Here is a 19030-nt window from a genome sequence, read left to right as displayed (position 1 = left end):
TCTTTTGGCTCTTTTTAAATATTTAGTCAGTTTTAAGAAGCCAGCTTGGGGGCATCTCAGTTTATCCTGGAAATAATTACTGGGAGGAAAAATGAGGTGAGATTTGTAGTCAAATAATTAAAACTCAGATATCACACACCAATATCTGAGTTTGAATTATTCTGAAATATTGATTATTACCTCGTTTGTCATGTGTGGACTATATTCCATAGGGTTGCACAAATCCCTCTGCTTAGACAGTGACATCACTATTTTGGATTTACCTTTAGTTCAAAGTGTGTGTGTGTGTGTGTAAAGCTACGTTGACTTATGTTATTCATACAATACCTACTCAAATAAACATCAAAAACAAAGCCGGCTGCAATGAATTTCTGTGCAAAACAGCTTTTACTACAAACACTTTCACACAAGAACATTGTTATCACACAAGAACATTTTGATAGAAAACAAAAAATATTTAAAGTAGATAAAATTAGAATAAATAAAATGGAAATGTCTACATACTACATACTATTACTACTGTAAACTTTGCAAATAGGACATCAGTCCCTTCAAGTCAATGAACAATAACAAAGTGGGCTGCAATGAACATGCACAACTAATAACTAATAACATAACGCTATAAAGGGTTGGCCTGCGCTGGGTGCGCCCCTCCCCCTATAACTGTTCTGTCTCGCGGAGGAGCTCATTTGTGTGCATCTGTGTGAAACACGCATAGGAAAAAAGAACGACAGAAAGAACGGCTCCCCTCCAGCCGCGACTCGGCTCCCATCGTTCATGTTTATGAGCCGTTCAAAAGAATCGGTTCGTTCGCGAACGTCACAACTCTACGACGCAGTTGTCAAAGAAAAAAAAAACCCTAAGGTAGTTTGTAAACACCGTCGACGGAAGATATTCTAGGAGATATTTAATCTCCCAGTCCGTGAAAATGAAGTTTATGTACAAAGAAGAACATCCATTTGAGAAGCGACGGTCCGAGGGGGAGAAAATCAGAAAGAAGTACCCGGACAGAGTGCCTGTGAGTCAGACAAACGAGTTGTTTTTGTCAGGGCCCCGCACTTACAGATAACGTAAAACAAGGCATTCCACAGTGGGGAAACGTGTCATAATAGTCATTCGTTTATAAAAACGTGAAAATCATGCAGATGTGTGGTTAATAAATGAATTGTCATCGTCGTTTTAAGCTGTTCTTCAAATATGAAAAGACTAGTGTTAGCGTAAGTAAGCTTCTGTCCTCGCTATTGTGGCGTCGTTTACAGTACAAATAATAAAATAATATATATTTATAAGAATATATTATGTAAAGTAGCATTAATACGTATTACACATAAAGATAGAGCTGGTAAACCGCTTTGTGTCACTGCGAATCATTCGAATGAACCTCGTTTTGACAGAGTTGAGGACAGAATGACTAAAATATGAAATTACTATAATCATTACCAGTAATACGTTGCCATGTGGCCTCACACTAGATTCATTTTCAGTTGCATTATGTGCTGTCTGTCAAATATCAGTTTGTGAAATTGGTTAGAATGGGAATCTGCCCTAAAATTCTCAATCGTTCATCCTAAATCATTATTATATAACATTATTATGCTACTGAAAAAGATGCTGTTATTCTCGCATTCATGGAAGGGTTTTCCACAGGTGATCGTTGAGAAAGCTCCCAAAGCCAGAATAGGAGATCTGGACAAGAAGAAATATCTTGTCCCGTCTGACCTGACAGGTTCACTTACTTAAAAATTTCAGAATAATTTTGTATAATCTTTAATAGTATAAATAATATGAAGGATATGCATTGACTTTTTTTCCCCATTGTTTTTGAAGTGGGACAGTTCTACTTCCTCATTCGGAAAAGGATCCACTTGAGAGCCGAAGATGCCCTCTTCTTCTTTGTCAACAACGTCATTCCTCCCACATCAGCCACTATGGGGCTTCTTTACCAGGTACATCTTTTTAATGTTTGTTCTAACTGAACCTTTTGCACCTGTTTGTTTATGTGAGTAGAATTCACAAAATGTAATTTTTGATCAACGAGAACGAAGCATCTCTAAACACTTTGTCTCTGTTTCTGTGTTGTAGGAGCACCATGAAGAAGACTTTTTCCTTTACATTGCCTACAGTGATGAAAGCGTCTATGGGGACTTTAGAGAGATATTTAACTAATTTACTTGCCCAACACTACCCTTCCTTAAAATAAAACAATCAGTATGTTAGGGCACATAAAGTGTACATGTTGAATGCACTTTCATATCCTCCAAATCTGTTTATAAATTATTTTTGTTTGTTCTCTATGCTGCCTGCATATTGTTCCTTCCTCCTTAAGAGTTCCTCTTTGCTCCTAGGCAGACCAGATACAACCTTTGTCCTGGTCTGTTTCAGTGAATTAGTGGTAATCATATCCTTAAAAGCTTGTTCTTCACTTCTCCTTTCACCTTTTCTCCCTTTCCCTCAGTACCAACATGCATTCTGTAGTCACCTATTCAGTCGATCTTTGCTATTCAGTCGATCTTAAATTTTTGGTTTGGTTTATTTTTTTTAGCCACCATTTTTGCACAGACCAAAATCACTGATAGTACTGGATTATCATACCATGTAATGTGTTTGAATGTGTTTGTGTACCATTGCTAATAATAATTATTTTAAAATCAGTTGGAATTACTGTTTATTTGAATAAACTTGTTAAAATACTTTTTTTAAAGTTTCTTTTCAGTTGTAGGAGATTGCTTTTTTGTTTCAATTGTATTATAATCATTATTATTAGGTTGGAGTTCATGAATTGAGTGGTCTTTTTTTTTTGGCTTGTTTGTATTATTGATTTGTTGTGTTTTCTTTTATTTTGTTTGGTGTGTAATTGTCATGGTCACCAATCTAAGCTTGCCACCATTATAAACCTGATGTAAAAAGCTACTTTTGTCAGTCTTTAATGGGTCTTGACTTAATGCTTTTCTCACAGATCTAAGAATATATGTTGTACAGACAGACAGATACATACAGGTGCTGGTCATATAATTAGAATATCATCAAAAAGTTGATTTATTTCTCTAATTCCATTCAAAAAGTTAAACTTGTATATTATATTAATTCATTACACACAGACTGATATATTTCAAATGTTTATTTCTTTTAATTTTGATGATTATAACTGACAACTAAGGAAAATCCCAAATTCAGTATCAAAAAATTAGAATATTACTTAAGACCAATACAAAGAAAGGATTTTTAGAAATCTTGGCCAACTGAAAAGTATGAGCATGTACAGCACTTAATACTTAGTTGGGGCTCTTTTTGCCTGAATTACTGCAGCAATGTGGCGTGGTATGGAGTCGATCAGTCTGTGGCACTGCTCAGGTGATATGAGAGCTCGGGTTGCTCTGATAGTGGCCTTCAGCTCGTCTGCATTGTTGGGTCTGGCATATCGCATCTACCTCTTCACAATAACCCATAGATTTTCTATGGGGTTAAGGTCAGGTGAGTTTGCTGGTCAATTAAGAACAGGGATACCATGGTCCTTAAACCAAGTACTGGTAGCTTTGTCACTGTGTACAGGTGCCAAGTCTTGTTGGAAAATGAAATCTGCAACTCCATAAAGTTGGTCAGCAGCAGGAAGCATGAAGTGCTCTAAAACTTCCTGGTATAAGGCTGTGTTGACCTCAGAAAACACAGTGGACCAACACCAGCAGATGACATGGCAACCCAAACCATCACTGACTGTGGAAACATTACACTGGACCTCAAGCAACGTGGATTGTGTGCCTCTCCTCTCTTCCATCAGACTCTGGGACCCTGATTTCCAAAGGAAATGCAAAATTTACTTTCATCGGAGAACATAACTTTGGACCACTCAGCAGCAGTTCAGTCCTTTTTGAAGTGAGACGCTTCTGACGCTGTCTGTTGTTCAAGAGTGACTTGACACAAGGAATGCAGCAGCTGAAATCCATGTCTTGCATACGTCTGTGCTTAGTGGTTCTTGAAGAACTGACTCCAGCTGCAGTCCACTCTTTGTGTATCTCCCCCACATTTTGGAATGGGTTTTGTTTCACAATCCTCTCCAGGGTGCGGTTATCCCTATTGCTTGTACACTTTTTTCCTACCACATCTTTTCCTTCTCTTCACCTCTCTATTAATGTGCTTGGATGCAGAGCTCTGTGAACAGCCAGCCTCTTTTGCAATGACCTTTTATGTCTTGCCCTCCTTGTGCAAGGTGTGAATGGTCGTCAAGTCAGCAGTCTTCCCCATGATTGTGGTGCCTACAGAACTAGACTGAGAGACCATTTAAAGGCTTTGCAGGTGTTTTGACTTAATTAGCTGATTAGAGTGTGGCACCAGGTGTCTTCAATATTGAACCTTTTCACAATATTCTAATTTTCTGAGATACTGAATTTGGGATTTTCCTTAGTTATCAGTTATAATCATCAAAATTAAAAGAAATAAACATTTGAAATATACCAGTCTGTGTGTAATGAATGAATATAATATACAAGTTTCACTTTTAAATGGAATTGATTACATTCTAATTATATGACCAGCACCTGTATAGATAGATAGATAGATAGATAGATAGATAGATAGATAGATAGATAGATAGATAGATAGATAGATAGATAGGTTTAATTACAAATTAAGCATGTTTTAAAAATTATTTAAAATATTAAAGTTATTAGAATTTTTGCAGAGGATTTAGACAATTGTTTGGGTACAACAATGGGTTAAAGTATATTTTAATTTTGAGCATGTTTAATTTCATAATAATGCTTATAATTAATATCTGAAGATAAGCCTTGTGAGATTTACAAATTGTCGGGGGTATAAATACAGAAAAATAAAATCAAAAGATAGAAATAAAGTTTGAATAAAACACTTAAATGTTTACAAATAGTAGCGCATTTAACAGCTTTCTTATTTTTCGAACTCAATATTGTTTTAGGCTTCGCTGAACTTTTGCCTTCCAATTTAAAAACAGGCTTATTTCCCACATTTTTACATCTACTTAGGCTAAATTTAACTAATAGACATTTTATTTAGATAATAGTAGACTATTTCAATGATATTCCTTATAATACTTATATACATATGTGGAAAAAGCGAATAATTTTTTTTTTAAAGGCTGGGCTCAGTGCGCTGACGAAACATGCTCACTGACACGTGTCGTCATCAAGGTACGCCCACAGCGGAAGTGCGTCATATTGTGTTTCCTGTCGTCTTCATTTTGGTTGATTACTGATACGCTTGTTCATTTTTCTTTAAGGAAAGCCTTCAGACAAGCTCAGCGTTCTTTTAATCTCAGAAACGGACAAAAGTGCGTTACATGAAGATTCCATGAATGTCACTGCAAGAGTTTTATTTAGTTCGCAGATTTTGCAAGCTAGCTGACTAAACTGTCACTTGAGCCGTTAGCCTGCTAGCCTAATGGTCGGGTGTTAATGCAACTTACTGCAGATCGAAAATACTGAAATTACTTCGTTTTATTAATTCATGCGTATGAAAGATGATTTTTCTTGAACAGATTAACTGAATCAACTGACGAAGCATTCCGGTTACTGCAGGCATAGCCAGCTAGCTTGTGAAGTCCTCATAGAGCTAAAGTTGCTTTGTATTGCTTCTCAGATTACCACATCTCTTTCTTCTAAATAATATTTTGCTCTAACTCGTAGTCTTTGGTTTTTAGAATTGATATGGTAAGTTGGTTTAAACAACGTTAGCAAGGCTCGTCAACTTTTTGACAGCTGCTTTAGTTTGTGTTTGTGGTGTGTCATTCTGAACCTGTCAAATGTCTAAATTGTGCTGTACAGCAATACTAAGAATATTATTGGTTCTGTAATGTTTTTAACATTGCCATTCAACAAGGTTAAATGATTTCTAGACTTGAATTGTTTCCCACTCTGACTACTGACTACAGCTGGCACCACCGATCCCTACTATCATGCCGGCTCTTCTGGAGAGGCCCAAACTGTCCAATGCTATGGCACGTGCCTTACATAAGCACATTATGAGAGAGAGGGAGCGGAAGAGACAAGGTGAGTCCGGGGATCCACTGTTTATTATTTTATAATTTTATAAAACAATTTCCATGTTCATGTTGCTCTCTGTTGCTTTGTTTGAATTATAGGGTTGTTGATCTTGTGCACTTTGTGATCAGTTATCAATTGTTTTTCTCAGAGGAGGAAGAGGTGGACAAAATGATGGAGCAGAAACTAAAAGAAGAAGAAGAGAGGAAGAGGAAGAAAGAGATGGAGGAGAGAATGTCCTTAGAGGAAACAAAAGAGCAGGTGCATCTGTATAATTGCTGCATTCTAATACTTGGATTATTTACAAGTGATGTAAGATTATGTCTCAGGACTCCTGACCAGCCCTCTATTTCTCTCTCATTAGATTATGAAGATGGGAGTGAAGCTGCAGGGTCTTCAAGAGGAGAAGCACCAGCTTTTTCTGCAGCTGAAGAAAGTCCTACATGAGGAGGAGAAAAGACGTCGGAAAGAACAGAGGTATGGAAAAGAAAGCATAGTCGGATGGAAAAATTAAGTCTCCAATAGGGCTGCACGATATTGGGAAAAAATGACATTGCGATATTTTCTTTTTCTGCGATATATATTGCGATATGAAATCTAATCAAATTTTTTCTTACAAACAAAAATGGGGTGAGCACACTTACATTCTCATTTTAAATGATTTAAACATCGACACCATCGTGTCAATTGATTAATGCGCGAGGGAGAGAGAGCAAGACAGCGCTCCTGTTGTTTGAAGACTGTGAGCATGCGGCCGGGGCTCACTCGCTCTCTCTCTCTCTTTCTCTCTCTCTCTCTCTCTCTCTTTCTCTCTCGCGCGCTCTCTCTCAGCACGGGCGCGCTCTCTCTGAATAACGGATCAACTACGACAGCCTACATCGCACATCCTGCGATGTGACTATCTTGGATTCGTACATCGCGATATCTTTGCTTAAACGACACATCATGCACCCCTAGTCTCCAAGCATAAGTTTATCCATCCCTAGAGACCTGATGCTATCCAATTTATCTGGGATCTAATCAGCACAGTTGTCTGATACCCAAAACCTGCTCTTTTTTTTCCTTCTTCTTTTTAATAGATTTTCAAAACAACAGCACAAAAATAAAACGGATTTAAAAAAAAATACTGCCAGCACTGTCTACAAGTAATATGAATATCTACATGATATAGTTATACCCTAGATATAAGTTCTTCACAGTTCTATGGAGCTATATTTGACTACTTGAACCGGTCACAAATAGATTTAACTAGTGGTGCAATGGATCACAAAACTCACGGTTCTGATCATTTTATGGATTTTGAGTCTCCGATCATTTTTCACATCAGCAAAAAAAAAGTTTGTTTTTCATTTATTATTACTTATTACTAAAAGCTTAGTTTAAGTACTTCTATACCACTGCAAAAACTTCTAGCTTAACTAATAAAAGTCATAACAACATACAACATAACACAGTTACAAATAAAGCCAGTAACAGTAGTATTCAGGTGCAGAAACATAAGTGTAAAATAACACAATAGTGCTCACTGCCAAGTTAAAATCAGAGGAAGCTTTGTTAAAGCTGTGGTGTTGTTTGATTAGCAGACAGAAGCAGGTGTTTATGGGCTGCTGTCTCTTTAAGACCAAATGCATGGACCTAATACTGATACACATCCGACTTCTTTCTCAGGTGTTTACAGTCCCTTAAGACACAGCAGACGTGTTTACCTGAATACTTGCTAAAATGGGTATTTTAACAGCTTTGTGTGTATGTGTTCGTTCAAGCACAAAGAGATGTGAAAGAGGAATCAATTTGGTGTTCTCGTCGGAATTGCATCCTCTCCCTCTCTCTCTCTGTGTGTGCGAGCGCTTTGGATCTGCGCACAGAAAACAATGCGTGAGTTCCGATTCAAGTTCTCTCTCTTCCACTTGAATAGATTAAATTCGCTTTCATGTGTAAAGTGTCAGGACAAAACACATGCAAATGATAAACTTCCACTCTGTGATGGTTAAACTTAACAGTTAATCCGCGAATCACATGCGTGCCGAACTGTGGGATCTGGTCTGTACGGATCATCTAGTAGGGCTGTGCAATTTATCACATACGATTGTCATGCGCATCTCGTCAGTAAAGCTGCTCCTGTGATTAGTAGTAAATCACCATCACCTGCTTTCAGGTTGAGCGTCATTCACTTCACAGAGCTATAGTTCACTGAAAATTAGCCAATATCACGTTCATAATCACAGATTAATTGATTACGCCTATGCCTATCTTGTTGGAGAACTATGTCTTTGTGTAGTGAATGCCACTCAATCTGAAAGCATGTGATGATGATGATTTACTACTAATCACGGGCAAAACTGTTTTAACAGTCTTCTGCCAGCCAAGAGGCAGACTAAGGATGCTTTCACGCTAACACTTTTGGTGCACACCCGGGTTAAGTTGTGAGTTTGGTTCGTTTGGATAATGTGAACACTGTTTTCCTAACAAGGGTGGTCTGGGGTACGGTTCATGTGAACTCCGGTGCAGTTTGCTTCTGATGTGAACTCAGTCGTACTAAATCACAGAAGTTATCTGCTATTAATGATGTATGAATTGGTCAAACGGTGTATTTATGCATTTACGCACTCGTTTTCTTGAAAAGCATGACAGACACACTGCAGCAGAAAGTACAGTATATGTATATCTAATTTCTGCTCACACAAGTTGATCCAGCTTTCTTTTGAACCTTTGCATTACAGTCATGACAAATACACACATGAGCCGTTCTGTGTGGGTGCTTTGGAATGAAATCAGATTTTTCAAAATCCGAATTACAAAAATGAAACGAGCAGGCATTTAATCATTTTTGCTGTCTTCTGCATAGTCGTTACTTAGTAACGGGTAAACAGCTCCCCTCTGATGACCAAAAAAAACAGTGGTGGCAGTGGGAAGGGTGATCAGCCAAACTCAGGTTCGGACCAGGCAATCAAACCAAGCCTGAATGCAAACTAAGAAAGCCAGAGAAGAGGACACAAAGTTATAATGATAAAAAAATGAGCAGAGTTTAATAACTAATCTTAGTTACATATGTTTCAGTGTTCAGACTTCATATGACCAGCGCTTATCCAACTAGTATTATTATACCACGAAGGATAGCCATGTAAAATTACTGCTTCACAACATTATCTTGTGGTTAAAAACTTTAAAATGGAGATTACTCAAGAAGACAATACACAATCATAAAACTAAACAACAATGGAAAAATAATTTAAAATTTAATAATAATTTGATCAGTGAATGAATAAAAAATAATTGTACATATGTTTAAAATAATAATTATAAATGAATGAATACATTAATATAAAAAAGCACATGTATGGTTGCTCTCTTAAAGCAACACACAGACAGATCCTTAGATCCTTTACAAATTTCTTCAATTTAAAAAAAATCTACATTAATATTTTTAAATAATAAATAAATAATAAATACACACACCCCACTATTCAGTAGTTTTTTTTTTTCTTTAAATGCTTTTATTCAGCAGTGATGCACAGAAAATATTATATGTAATATTACAAAAGATTCCAAAATTAAATACTGCGACTTAACCCAAAAGGGGGGGGGGGGGGGGGGTTATTATCCAAAGCTGTCAGATTTTGAAAATGACATGTTTGCTAATCAGTTTATTATGTTTAATATATTAACAGTGACATGACAACTCTGACTTCGGCAACATACCAGCCAAACATGGCCATCCACAGTGGACCGCACCTTCTCAGCATGCAAGGTGACCGCTATTTGGCTTCTTCAGTGGTCTGTCAAAGAAGTATAAAGCTGTAACTGTCATTTAGACTCTACTGGAATTGCCCTTCAATAATGACTTCATTTTGCTCCACCACTTGTTTTCACACAGCAGGTCAGTCTAGTCATGGGCGTCCTGGTGCTCTTCTTGGGGAACGCAGTAAACAGCTCTTCCAGTCTCCAGTCATTCCTGTGAGTGTGATATTTTAATGTAAATCAATCTGTTTGTACCTGAAACAAACAAAAAAAAAATTATAATGAGGGACACCCAGTTCAGCTACCACTCACAGATTGGATATTTTTTGGTGTGTGTGTGTGTGCTTGTTCATAAAAAAATTATTGGTTGCTTGCCACCTTTTCAGACGCGTCATTTCCAGTCTCAGCCAGGATTCAGTGCAGCTGGAACAGAGCATGGCCAGTACTCTGGAGCCCAGCCGAGTCATAGCCCCTATGTAGTCACCCAGTCGCAGCATACATCACCTTTTGCCTCCAGTCAGCCGGTGCCAGCCAATTATGCCAGTGGTTCACAGCTTAGAGGTACCTTGTTTGTATTGTCCCTCCGTTCTTATGATTAGATGTGGATATGTATTATTGTTTGCTTGTAAGACTCAAAAGGTTCTTGTGTTCATTTTCTTGTTGTGTTCTTGAACATGGTGTACATTTGTGGTGTGTTGTTTTTCTGTTTCCAGGTGCATCAGCATTCCAGACCATGCAGTACTTGCCCCATCAACAACAAGGTTATGCGGTCCACAGTCACTTCACCTCTCAGCCAGGTATGTGTAATGTGTCTTTGTCAGTAGTAAACCATGACTCTAGAACCTAGGCCCTCTCCCCTTCCCTCATCTGGGAAAAAAACAAACTACCAGTGTAGCTTATGTTGTCTTCTAAAACTCATCTTTGACAATTGCACCTTTGAAACAAGAGGCTAATCCAGCCTTAATCAGGCCACACACTGGACGAGAAGTGCTGCACCACATTTTTTAAATTCGAACACATTGATTTGTATGAGTGTACACACTTAGCGGCACCACCAGTGACTGTCCACGGATCCCAGCTGCGACTCGGTGCTGTTCAAAATCCTGCCGTGCAACAGAGCACCACTCGCATGTTTTCCATTAAATTCCATTATGTTTATCCCAAATTATTGTTAATGTACATAATGACTTTATCCTAGGCTGTTTCAGTTTTCAGCAAAATGTCTGTCTTTCTGTGGCTTTAAAAAAATTCTGTGCTTCATGCAGACTGCAATGGATCGCACTTCCAGCCTTCAAGAGACATTCATTTAAGTTGCTCTGTTTTTTTTTTTTTTTCAACATGTCTACTAATATTAATTCATGTTTGTCTCGTGCTGGAACCTATAGAAAAATAGATGATTGATTCACGTACCTCTTGAACTGAATATAGTGATCTCACACCACATGAAAGAGCAGAAAACACTTTTATTGTTTGTATTTTTTGATCAGATAGAAGGCAAGGCAGCTCAGTAAGGTTTTTAACAGGGCCTGTCCCCCATAAATGTTTTCCCCGTCGTCTTTTTGCAGACACCTTCACAATCCTTCTGTATTACTACTTTCATTCCAGGTTATATCCCCAGCGCTGGGATTCCCCTGCAGAAACAGTTGGAACATGCTAACCAGCAGTCGGGCTTCACAGACTCTGTAAGTAGGGCTGGTCAGGATGTAGACTGGGAACAAAGGAAGGACAGCTGAGTGCAGAGTGTCACTGGATCCAAATGTCTGTGTAAACATTACTCATGTTTGTGTTTTCAGAGTCCATTGAGGCCCATGCATCCACAGGCTCTGCATGTAAGCGCTGCAGGTTTGCTGCCTACTGCTTCTATTGCTGTCCAGATCCCTCCTGGCAAGGTCAGAGCCAAGCCAATTAATCAAATCTGTATTAATTTAGTCTTCCTGCTGCATTATTTGCAATTAATTGATTTTTAGCCTTAACCCTCCTGTTACCCTCAAATCTGGTAACATTACCCACTGGGGTCATTTTGACCCCAGTAATTTAAACCTCCAGAATGTGATTTTTTTTTTTTTTTACTAAGGTTTGTGTCTCAGGTAATTTATGTCTTTGTTGACTACTTAAATAGCCTTTTAAGTTGACATCCACCTACCACCCCCCTCCCCACCCCTTATACATCCAGAATACCCATTGCACGACTATGGACACATTTACAAATCACCATAAAATCTTACTGATTGACCTAAAATTGGAAAAGTATATATATATTTTGGTGTTTTATTTGTTTTATAATATTTCTAAGTATAGATTTTTGTAATCTATAACATTTGAAAAGAAAAACTATTTATTTTATCAAGGATAGTAACACGAGTTATCTTTGGGGTCAATTTGACCCCGGGAAAAACAAACACAATTTCAAACATTTTGAAGGATTTTATTTTAAACATTTAAATATTTATATTTAAACAGAACATCACAATCAAAACATCATTAAGGAACACATAACAGTCCTTTTTTGTTATCAAGGATTGCAACATACATAATGTGTGGGGTCAATTTGACCCCAAGAAAAACGTCCTAGGTTACGTATGTAACCATGGTTCCCCAAACGGAATGAGACGCTGCGTCCGAAACGCTATGGGAACGCCCTTCAGCATGATCAGCTCTGAATAGTTTGTGAAATCAGTCTCATGAATGGGTGTGACGTCATAGGCGGGTGACGTAGCGACCAGGAAGCTATAAAAGAACGTAAGGTGGAACGAGCGTCAGCTTCTAGGAATGAAACGAACTCTGGCAGGGATGCCGGAAGTATGGCTTTGAGCCATAAAAGAGCACAATTAAGGCAATAGAAAGAAGAGCTGTGAGTGGCTCGCAGATCTAAACCATAAAATCTGATGAATGTGAGGGGTGTGGACCGTCCAGCTGCGTTGCAGATGTCTTGTATAGACACACCTGACAAGAAGGCCTTGGAGGCTTGCCATACTTCGGTTCAAGTGAGCCTTGACTCCCAATGGTGTGGGGAGATCAGAGGACTCAAGGTTTTAGGATAGCATCCTGATCAACCACTTCTTCTGGCCGGAGGCCTCAGCCTCAGTGCACCGCAGAGGAAACATGTAACCAGAGGGTGTCTGCCCACTGAATGGCCACCAAGAGGGGCGCGGTAGACTGTAATGGTCATCACGTAGACCCTCAGGGTGGAGTGGGTCAAACCTGCAGAGAGAAGGGCCTGCAGGAACTCCAGAACTGTCCCAACTGGGCAAATAACTGTGTTGTGCTGGCAGTCTTCGCACCAGGAGGTGAAAGGTTTCCACCTCAAGGTGTACAGTTTCCTCATGGAGGGAGTTCTGGATGATCTCAGCAACCAAAAGCTACAATATGTGTCCCCTCAGGGTCATATTGCATTTTGCCCTTCCAGTGTCAGCATTCCAAAGGCTTGCTGTTGTTTCTCCTTTTGCCTTGTAGACTCCTGTCAAAATGAGCAACCCAATGTAGGCTTTCAGGTCAGTTACATCAAAGTCTTTACAACCATCCCCATACACACACCTACCCTCTAAGTTTGTCATTTCAAGTACATTCTTTTCAATTGATGGTGTGATGAAAAGATGAAATGCTGATTTTATATCTTGGACATGGCTGACAGTATATTTAGTGGGCCCTGGAACCATTTTGATGACATTAGCAGCACTAAGTCTACCCTCTTGTTCAGGTGGTGAGCGGGACCATGATAACTTTCAATTTTTGGAAGGTAATGGGTTTGTGGGTGGTTGAGAGACAACAGGAGGGTCAACAGTAGGAGTCTCATTCTCATCTGAGGAGGATGCCTCATAATCAGGGTCCTCAATATTACCGGTCTCAGACACATTCTCCTCTGTCACTTTCACTGTCAAAAACCTGTGACAAAATTTCATTGACAGAAAATCTTTGCTTAGATGTAATTTTCAAATGAGAGAGATGGAGAACATAGAGAGCACACAGAAATGGTTTAGAATGCTTCTGTTCATGCTTTTATAATGTTTGCTCCTCCCCTTTGTTTGGTAAACCATGAAAATTAGGTTTTTCCCTCCCCATGGCACAGGAAATATCAAAGTTTTCGAAAAATGATGTTCTCCCCTCCCTTGCGGCATGGGAAACATCAAAGTTCTCGCAAAAATTATGTTTTCCCCTCCCCCATGGCATGGGAAACATCAAAGTTCTCATGAGAATTATGTCCAATGTCATGTGAGCTACTTCAGATACGGTTATGTTAGGTTAGAGCCCTAAAAAAGAGGGAAGTGGGATTTTTATATACAATATTGAATATGTAAAATTATAATGAACATTATATAATTATAACATGTTATAGTGACCTTAATAAAACAACCAAAACAAATGTGTGTGAAATTTTTATATTTCTTATGATTCATACAGCTAAAAGAGCCTGGGGTCAAATTGACCCCAAGGAACACCGATGCTACAAAATGTGTACAAGACATTTAAAAAATACCTGCAGGTTAATTTTATGTTTACAGAGTTGTTCCCATTAAATTAGGAAAATTAATTAAATCTAAAGAAAAAAACAAAATTTTATAATGTATTTGCAAACGTTAAATATTGAATGGGGTCAAATTGACCCCAAATTTAATAGGAGGGTTAAATAGTAGGATTACTTATGTTTTGGGGATTGATGTCTTTTTTTTTTTTTTTTGGACAGTCTGGCTTGCCATATGCTCATCCACCAAGGCCAGCTTCACCAGGCGCGTTCACACATGGAACGCCCTCACAACAAGCACATGCGGTGAGTTCTGTCCAAACCAAGTATATCTTTTTATATATAGCATGTATGTACATTTCCTTAATATATAAATACTGTTCTTTTGGACTTTATATTCATTAAAGAATCCTGGAAACATTTGTGAGTATATCACATAATGTATAACACATGTATGTTATATAAGATCACAGTTTCTACAGAAATACTAAGCAGCCCAACTGTTTGGCTGTGATGGCTGCTGAAAATTAAGCTTTGCCATCACAAGAATAAATTACATTTAAAAATATATTAAAGTAGAAAACGGTAATTTTTCATTGTTATAATATTTCAAAGCATTACTGTATTTTTGATCAAATAAATGCAGCTTTGGTTAGCATGAGAGAATTCTTTTTAAAAAAACAAGTAAAAAAAAAAAAAAAAAATCTTTCCAACCTCAAATTTTGAATGGTAGTGTGTGTGTGTGTGTATATAGTATTTCAAATGATACACATCAGATTTCTGACCCCATAAGCTGCGTAAAATATGATCTTGTTTTTACGCAGGTTGTCAGTGAACAATGGCTCTGTGTAGTTACTGCATGCTACAGTTAGCTGTTCAGCCTCCTAGCTAGACAAAAGTTTCAAAGGACAGCAGTTTCAGGACAAATTGACTGATTAAAACTTAAGCGACAAAAAATAACCAGTGAAGCATCGAAACACAAAAATGATTGTTCTGATTTTATTGCATTCAACATAAACACACAACATTTCACCAACTAAAATAGTTCCAACGTCCAAACCGAGACCACAGCAGAAGTATTGCGCAATCTCCAAGCAGGCAGCTGTGTTTTATTACTGATTGATTCAGCGTTTTGAACAAATCAGGTAACTGAATGACTCAATGACTCACTCATTATGTGACATACCACCACCTACTGCCGCATTTTCTATGTTTAAAAGTATGTACCCCCCCCCCCCCAGCATTTCTAATTTGTATATTCATTATTGTATTTAAAACCTTAATCTCATAACATCATTTTTTGCAGTTGTAATTGTGCAATGTAAATTATTGAATTTGTTTGGTGTAGAGCCTTAATGTAAATTTTACTTATTGATCAATTGTAAGAATTTGACATGAAATATGATGCGTACATTTAATAAGGTTTAAAAAATGGCTTTTGTAAAGGTAAATAACATCCTGAGGTTAATATAAAAATATGTAGATAAATGTAAAAGCTAGTAGAACAGATAAAATATTGCTTCAGAATAAATTTTTCACCACCAGAAATTTCGGTGATGCAGTGCTTTTGTGTTTTTTCTTTTTTTTTGGTATGGGATATTGTTTGCTGTGAATCTAATAATAAATTGCATAATCTTTTTACATTTAACAAATTAAATATTACATTATACGTATGTAAACTAATGTGTGATTTCCATCAGAGGTTTGATCTTACGTTTCATATCAGGTGGTATTAAAAAGTCTTAAATTTAACTTGTTCATATCTGTAGAAACCATGATTTAGTGTTTGATTAAGATCTGTATAAGGAAGTTGACATTCTGTTTTGTTTCTCCTTTGTTGTACAGGCTACATTTCAAAGCTCTTCTCAACCAAGTCCTCGCCACACCTACCTTTCTCACAGCCAGTCAGGGCAGAGGTTTTACCACCATGGCAAATAGCTTTTCATTTCAGTCTAATGGAGAATGTAAGGCTGTGAAGATAAGATTTGCCACTAACACTTTGGAGCCTTTTGGATTAAAGCTACATAGTGCACAACACTTGGCATCATAGTGCTACGATGTAGAACACATGACTGTATTAGGCCATTTTCTCTGTTATTCTTAAGCTGTTAGACTTCCCTTTGCAACAGGGCATGCCATATATTTCATTATTACAGTGGGATGTGTCTGAAAGTTTCTTTTATGCATTTGAAGACATCGACAACAGCTGTGCCAACATTAGTAACATTATAATACTACCACTAAATGGCACAACTAAAATTAAATCTGGTTTTAAAACTAACTAAACAATATAGGAACAGACTAGATTGTATTTCCATGTTCTGTAACAGATCTCCCACTCTGTGCTCTCTATAACTTGCATTAACATTGATGAATACACCTTTTCCCTACTTCAAAGAGCTGGAAAATAATATTTTCATATGATTTTAAATTGCAAATGTGATGTTTTTAGCCAACCAACTGAATTTCACAAAACTGCACTTAAAAATATGAATATTATTAATAATCTGTTTAAAAGAACTTGTTAAAATCCTAAATAAAAAGCTGTGTAGAAAAAAATATATCTTTTTGACTTTTGAGATGACTTTTGTCATCTTTTTATTTATATTTTTCTTAGGTGTTTATTATTCTTTCTAGTGTCAAAGAATTATGTGGTTGGGTGGGAGTGTGTTTTGATGTTGGCTTATGTAAATACCTTGATGATGATGATAATTAATTCACCACTCTCTTAACAATTTAGTCTAAGTTCAATTTTGATCTGTTGGGGGTTTTTTTCTAGGCTGTTTCTCCTAAATACTGTGGAAATCCCCAGTACTGTTGACCACATAGCACTTCATGACATCTTGAAAGCATGATAAACTTTTAAGTCTGTCCTTTCCTACGTTTCCCTTGAGTTTAAGATATCAGGAACAGACTATTGTAAGCTGAAGGACTGTTTTTTTTTTAGATCTTTATAAGGCACACAAATTTACAGCTTTCCCACTCATAACTCATAAACATCTCATATTCTGAAGCCATTAGAAGTAAATCACTTTTTTTTTTTCATTGTTAAAGGGATTAATAAAAAACTCATCACTTACTCTCATGTTCTCAAAACGTGACCACCTTTTGTGGAACACAGATCTTTTGTTTCATAGAAGAAAAATGTTTGGAATGAAATGAGGGTAAGAAAATAATGACAATGTTTATTTCTGGGTAAACCATAGTTTTATCAGGTTATAAGGTCACCTAACATGAGTAATGTTAATAAAATGCCATGGAAGTGTGTGGTTAGCCATCAGAGGCTTTCAAATAGTCCTCTCAAAAACCTCTAAAAACTTGGCAGGGAGTTATGGAGGAAGTCATGTTGGTTGGGACTGGTCTACCTCCCTTTCCGTACCACTGCTTTTACAGTAATGGCATTTTCTTAAGGGTCTGAGAGACAGCTTATTGTGGTTGCATTTCAAAGATGAGATTAAGTTAAAGAGAAAAAAAAATGTTTTAAATCTGGTCCAGTCTTGAATATTTGTGATTATGTGTAAGTGTGAATTAATTGAGTATCTGCCATAAAAAAAAAATTGTCAGTATATGCATGCAGAAAAAGAGTGGGAATTAAGAGATGTGATTGTGTGAAAGAGAGCGAATACAAATTTAGCTGCTGATTCACCTCCGGCCCGCCCATGTACTGTTGGCCTCAGCTGTTTTCTGTCTCAAACTGCCCTCTGTCTCAAACCATCAAAAGAGTAAGTCAAAGTGAGAATGAGAATTATGTGACTGTGACCTATTTACCTTGAAGATGACATAAACCAAGCTTCTTGAAGAAATAAAGGGTTACAAAGCTCAGTGAATAACAATGATCACATTCGTCGGTGACTTAAGTGAGCTCATATGTATGCGATAATCCGAGATGATCATGTCTCTGAAACAGCTGTACAGTCACAGTTTCCTTTTCAATCTGTACCGAAAAAAACAAACCTCAGAGTTAATTTAGAGCAGCACATTAGTCAACTCTATGAAAATCAAAAAAAATCTAAAGTGAAACTGCCCAACACTTCTTCAGCTGTTATATCAGACTCAAACGAAAGCCATTTGTTCATCACATCTCTCACAGTGTTGTGTTTGTTCTGTGTGTGTTTAATTTAGTGTGATGCTGGGTCAGTTAGTCAAATCAGGACAGTGACGTGAGAGACCACATGTGACCAAACGGGCGGGAAGATTCAGCTCATCGGAAGAGAATGAGAGAGCTGCAAAATGTGAGATCCGAGGACAAACAAGACATTAGAAGAAGAGAACATTTGGCTGTAAGCATAATTTTTGAATGAGAATGAAAATGCAGAATGTATAGGACATTGAAATGGCTATGAGGTTTTGTATGCAGGCCAGCAGCCACTGGTGAGACAGCAGGGCGGAAGTTGACAAAGCAGTTTAAGCCGGTATGAGAGAGCAAGAAGGGAGGGAGAGTGAGTGAGAGAGAGAGAGAAACCTCTAGTGACTCAAGGAAGATGGGCTCCTTTAGAAAGACAACAAAAATAAATGTATCGACAGCATAAGAAATGGAATTCTTGGTGTATTACTAATTATAACAGTTTGTATTTTTAAACGAGATGGGTCAAAATGAAAGTGCAGTGGTAACCATTGAATGAGTCTGAATCTTCGTCTCTTGGCAGGAGAATACCGCATCATTTGGTAACGAAGTTTATGGTTTGTTTGTGTTTTTTTTTTTTAGTTCTGTCTTCCTATAAATCAAGTAAGTGACAGTATTCGAGTACAAATATTTTTGTCTTTACATTTTACTCAATGTCGTATTTTGCCAGTGTTTTGGATTTAGTTGTTGACATGTTTCAAA

General features: G+C 37.5%; 2 protein-coding genes across 4 annotated transcripts; both read left to right on the top strand.

The window, feature by feature from the left end:
- Positions 1 to 826: 826 nt before the first annotated feature.
- On the top strand, positions 827 to 2907 carry LOC132139819 (gamma-aminobutyric acid receptor-associated protein-like). Its single transcript, XM_059548432.1, has 4 exons — positions 827 to 1018; positions 1648 to 1726; positions 1828 to 1946; positions 2083 to 2907. Exons 1-4 carry the CDS (start codon positions 929 to 931, stop codon positions 2164 to 2166), a joined length of 372 nt encoding a protein of 123 aa, XP_059404415.1. The 5' UTR covers positions 827 to 928; the 3' UTR covers positions 2167 to 2907.
- Positions 2908 to 5144: 2237 nt separating this feature from the next.
- On the top strand, positions 5145 to 16764 carry LOC132139817 (G protein pathway suppressor 2-like). 3 transcript variants are annotated; one of them, XM_059548429.1, is made up of 13 exons: positions 5196 to 5299; positions 5608 to 5678; positions 5900 to 6017; positions 6160 to 6269; positions 6373 to 6485; positions 9677 to 9756; positions 9883 to 9962; positions 10133 to 10307; positions 10460 to 10543; positions 11352 to 11428; positions 11540 to 11635; positions 14428 to 14511; positions 16051 to 16764. In XM_059548429.1, exons 2-13 carry the CDS (start codon positions 5676 to 5678, stop codon positions 16141 to 16143), a joined length of 1113 nt encoding a protein of 370 aa, XP_059404412.1. In that variant the 5' UTR covers positions 5196 to 5299; positions 5608 to 5675; the 3' UTR covers positions 16144 to 16764. The 3 variants fall into 3 exon arrangements, with proteins under 3 accessions (XP_059404414.1, XP_059404413.1, XP_059404412.1); XM_059548431.1 differs by lacking the exon at positions 5608 to 5678 and having other exon boundaries at positions 5145 to 5299; XM_059548430.1 differs by having other exon boundaries at positions 5185 to 5678; positions 9886 to 9962.
- The last annotated feature ends 2266 nt before the right edge of the window (positions 16765 to 19030 follow it).

Source organism: Carassius carassius, chromosome 4, assembly GCF_963082965.1.
Source record: "Carassius carassius chromosome 4, fCarCar2.1, whole genome shotgun sequence".
NCBI lineage: Eukaryota > Metazoa > Chordata > Actinopteri > Cypriniformes > Cyprinidae > Carassius > Carassius carassius.
The sequence above is the reverse complement of the archived record's forward strand: the minus strand, read 5'-3'. Positions and strand labels throughout refer to the sequence as shown.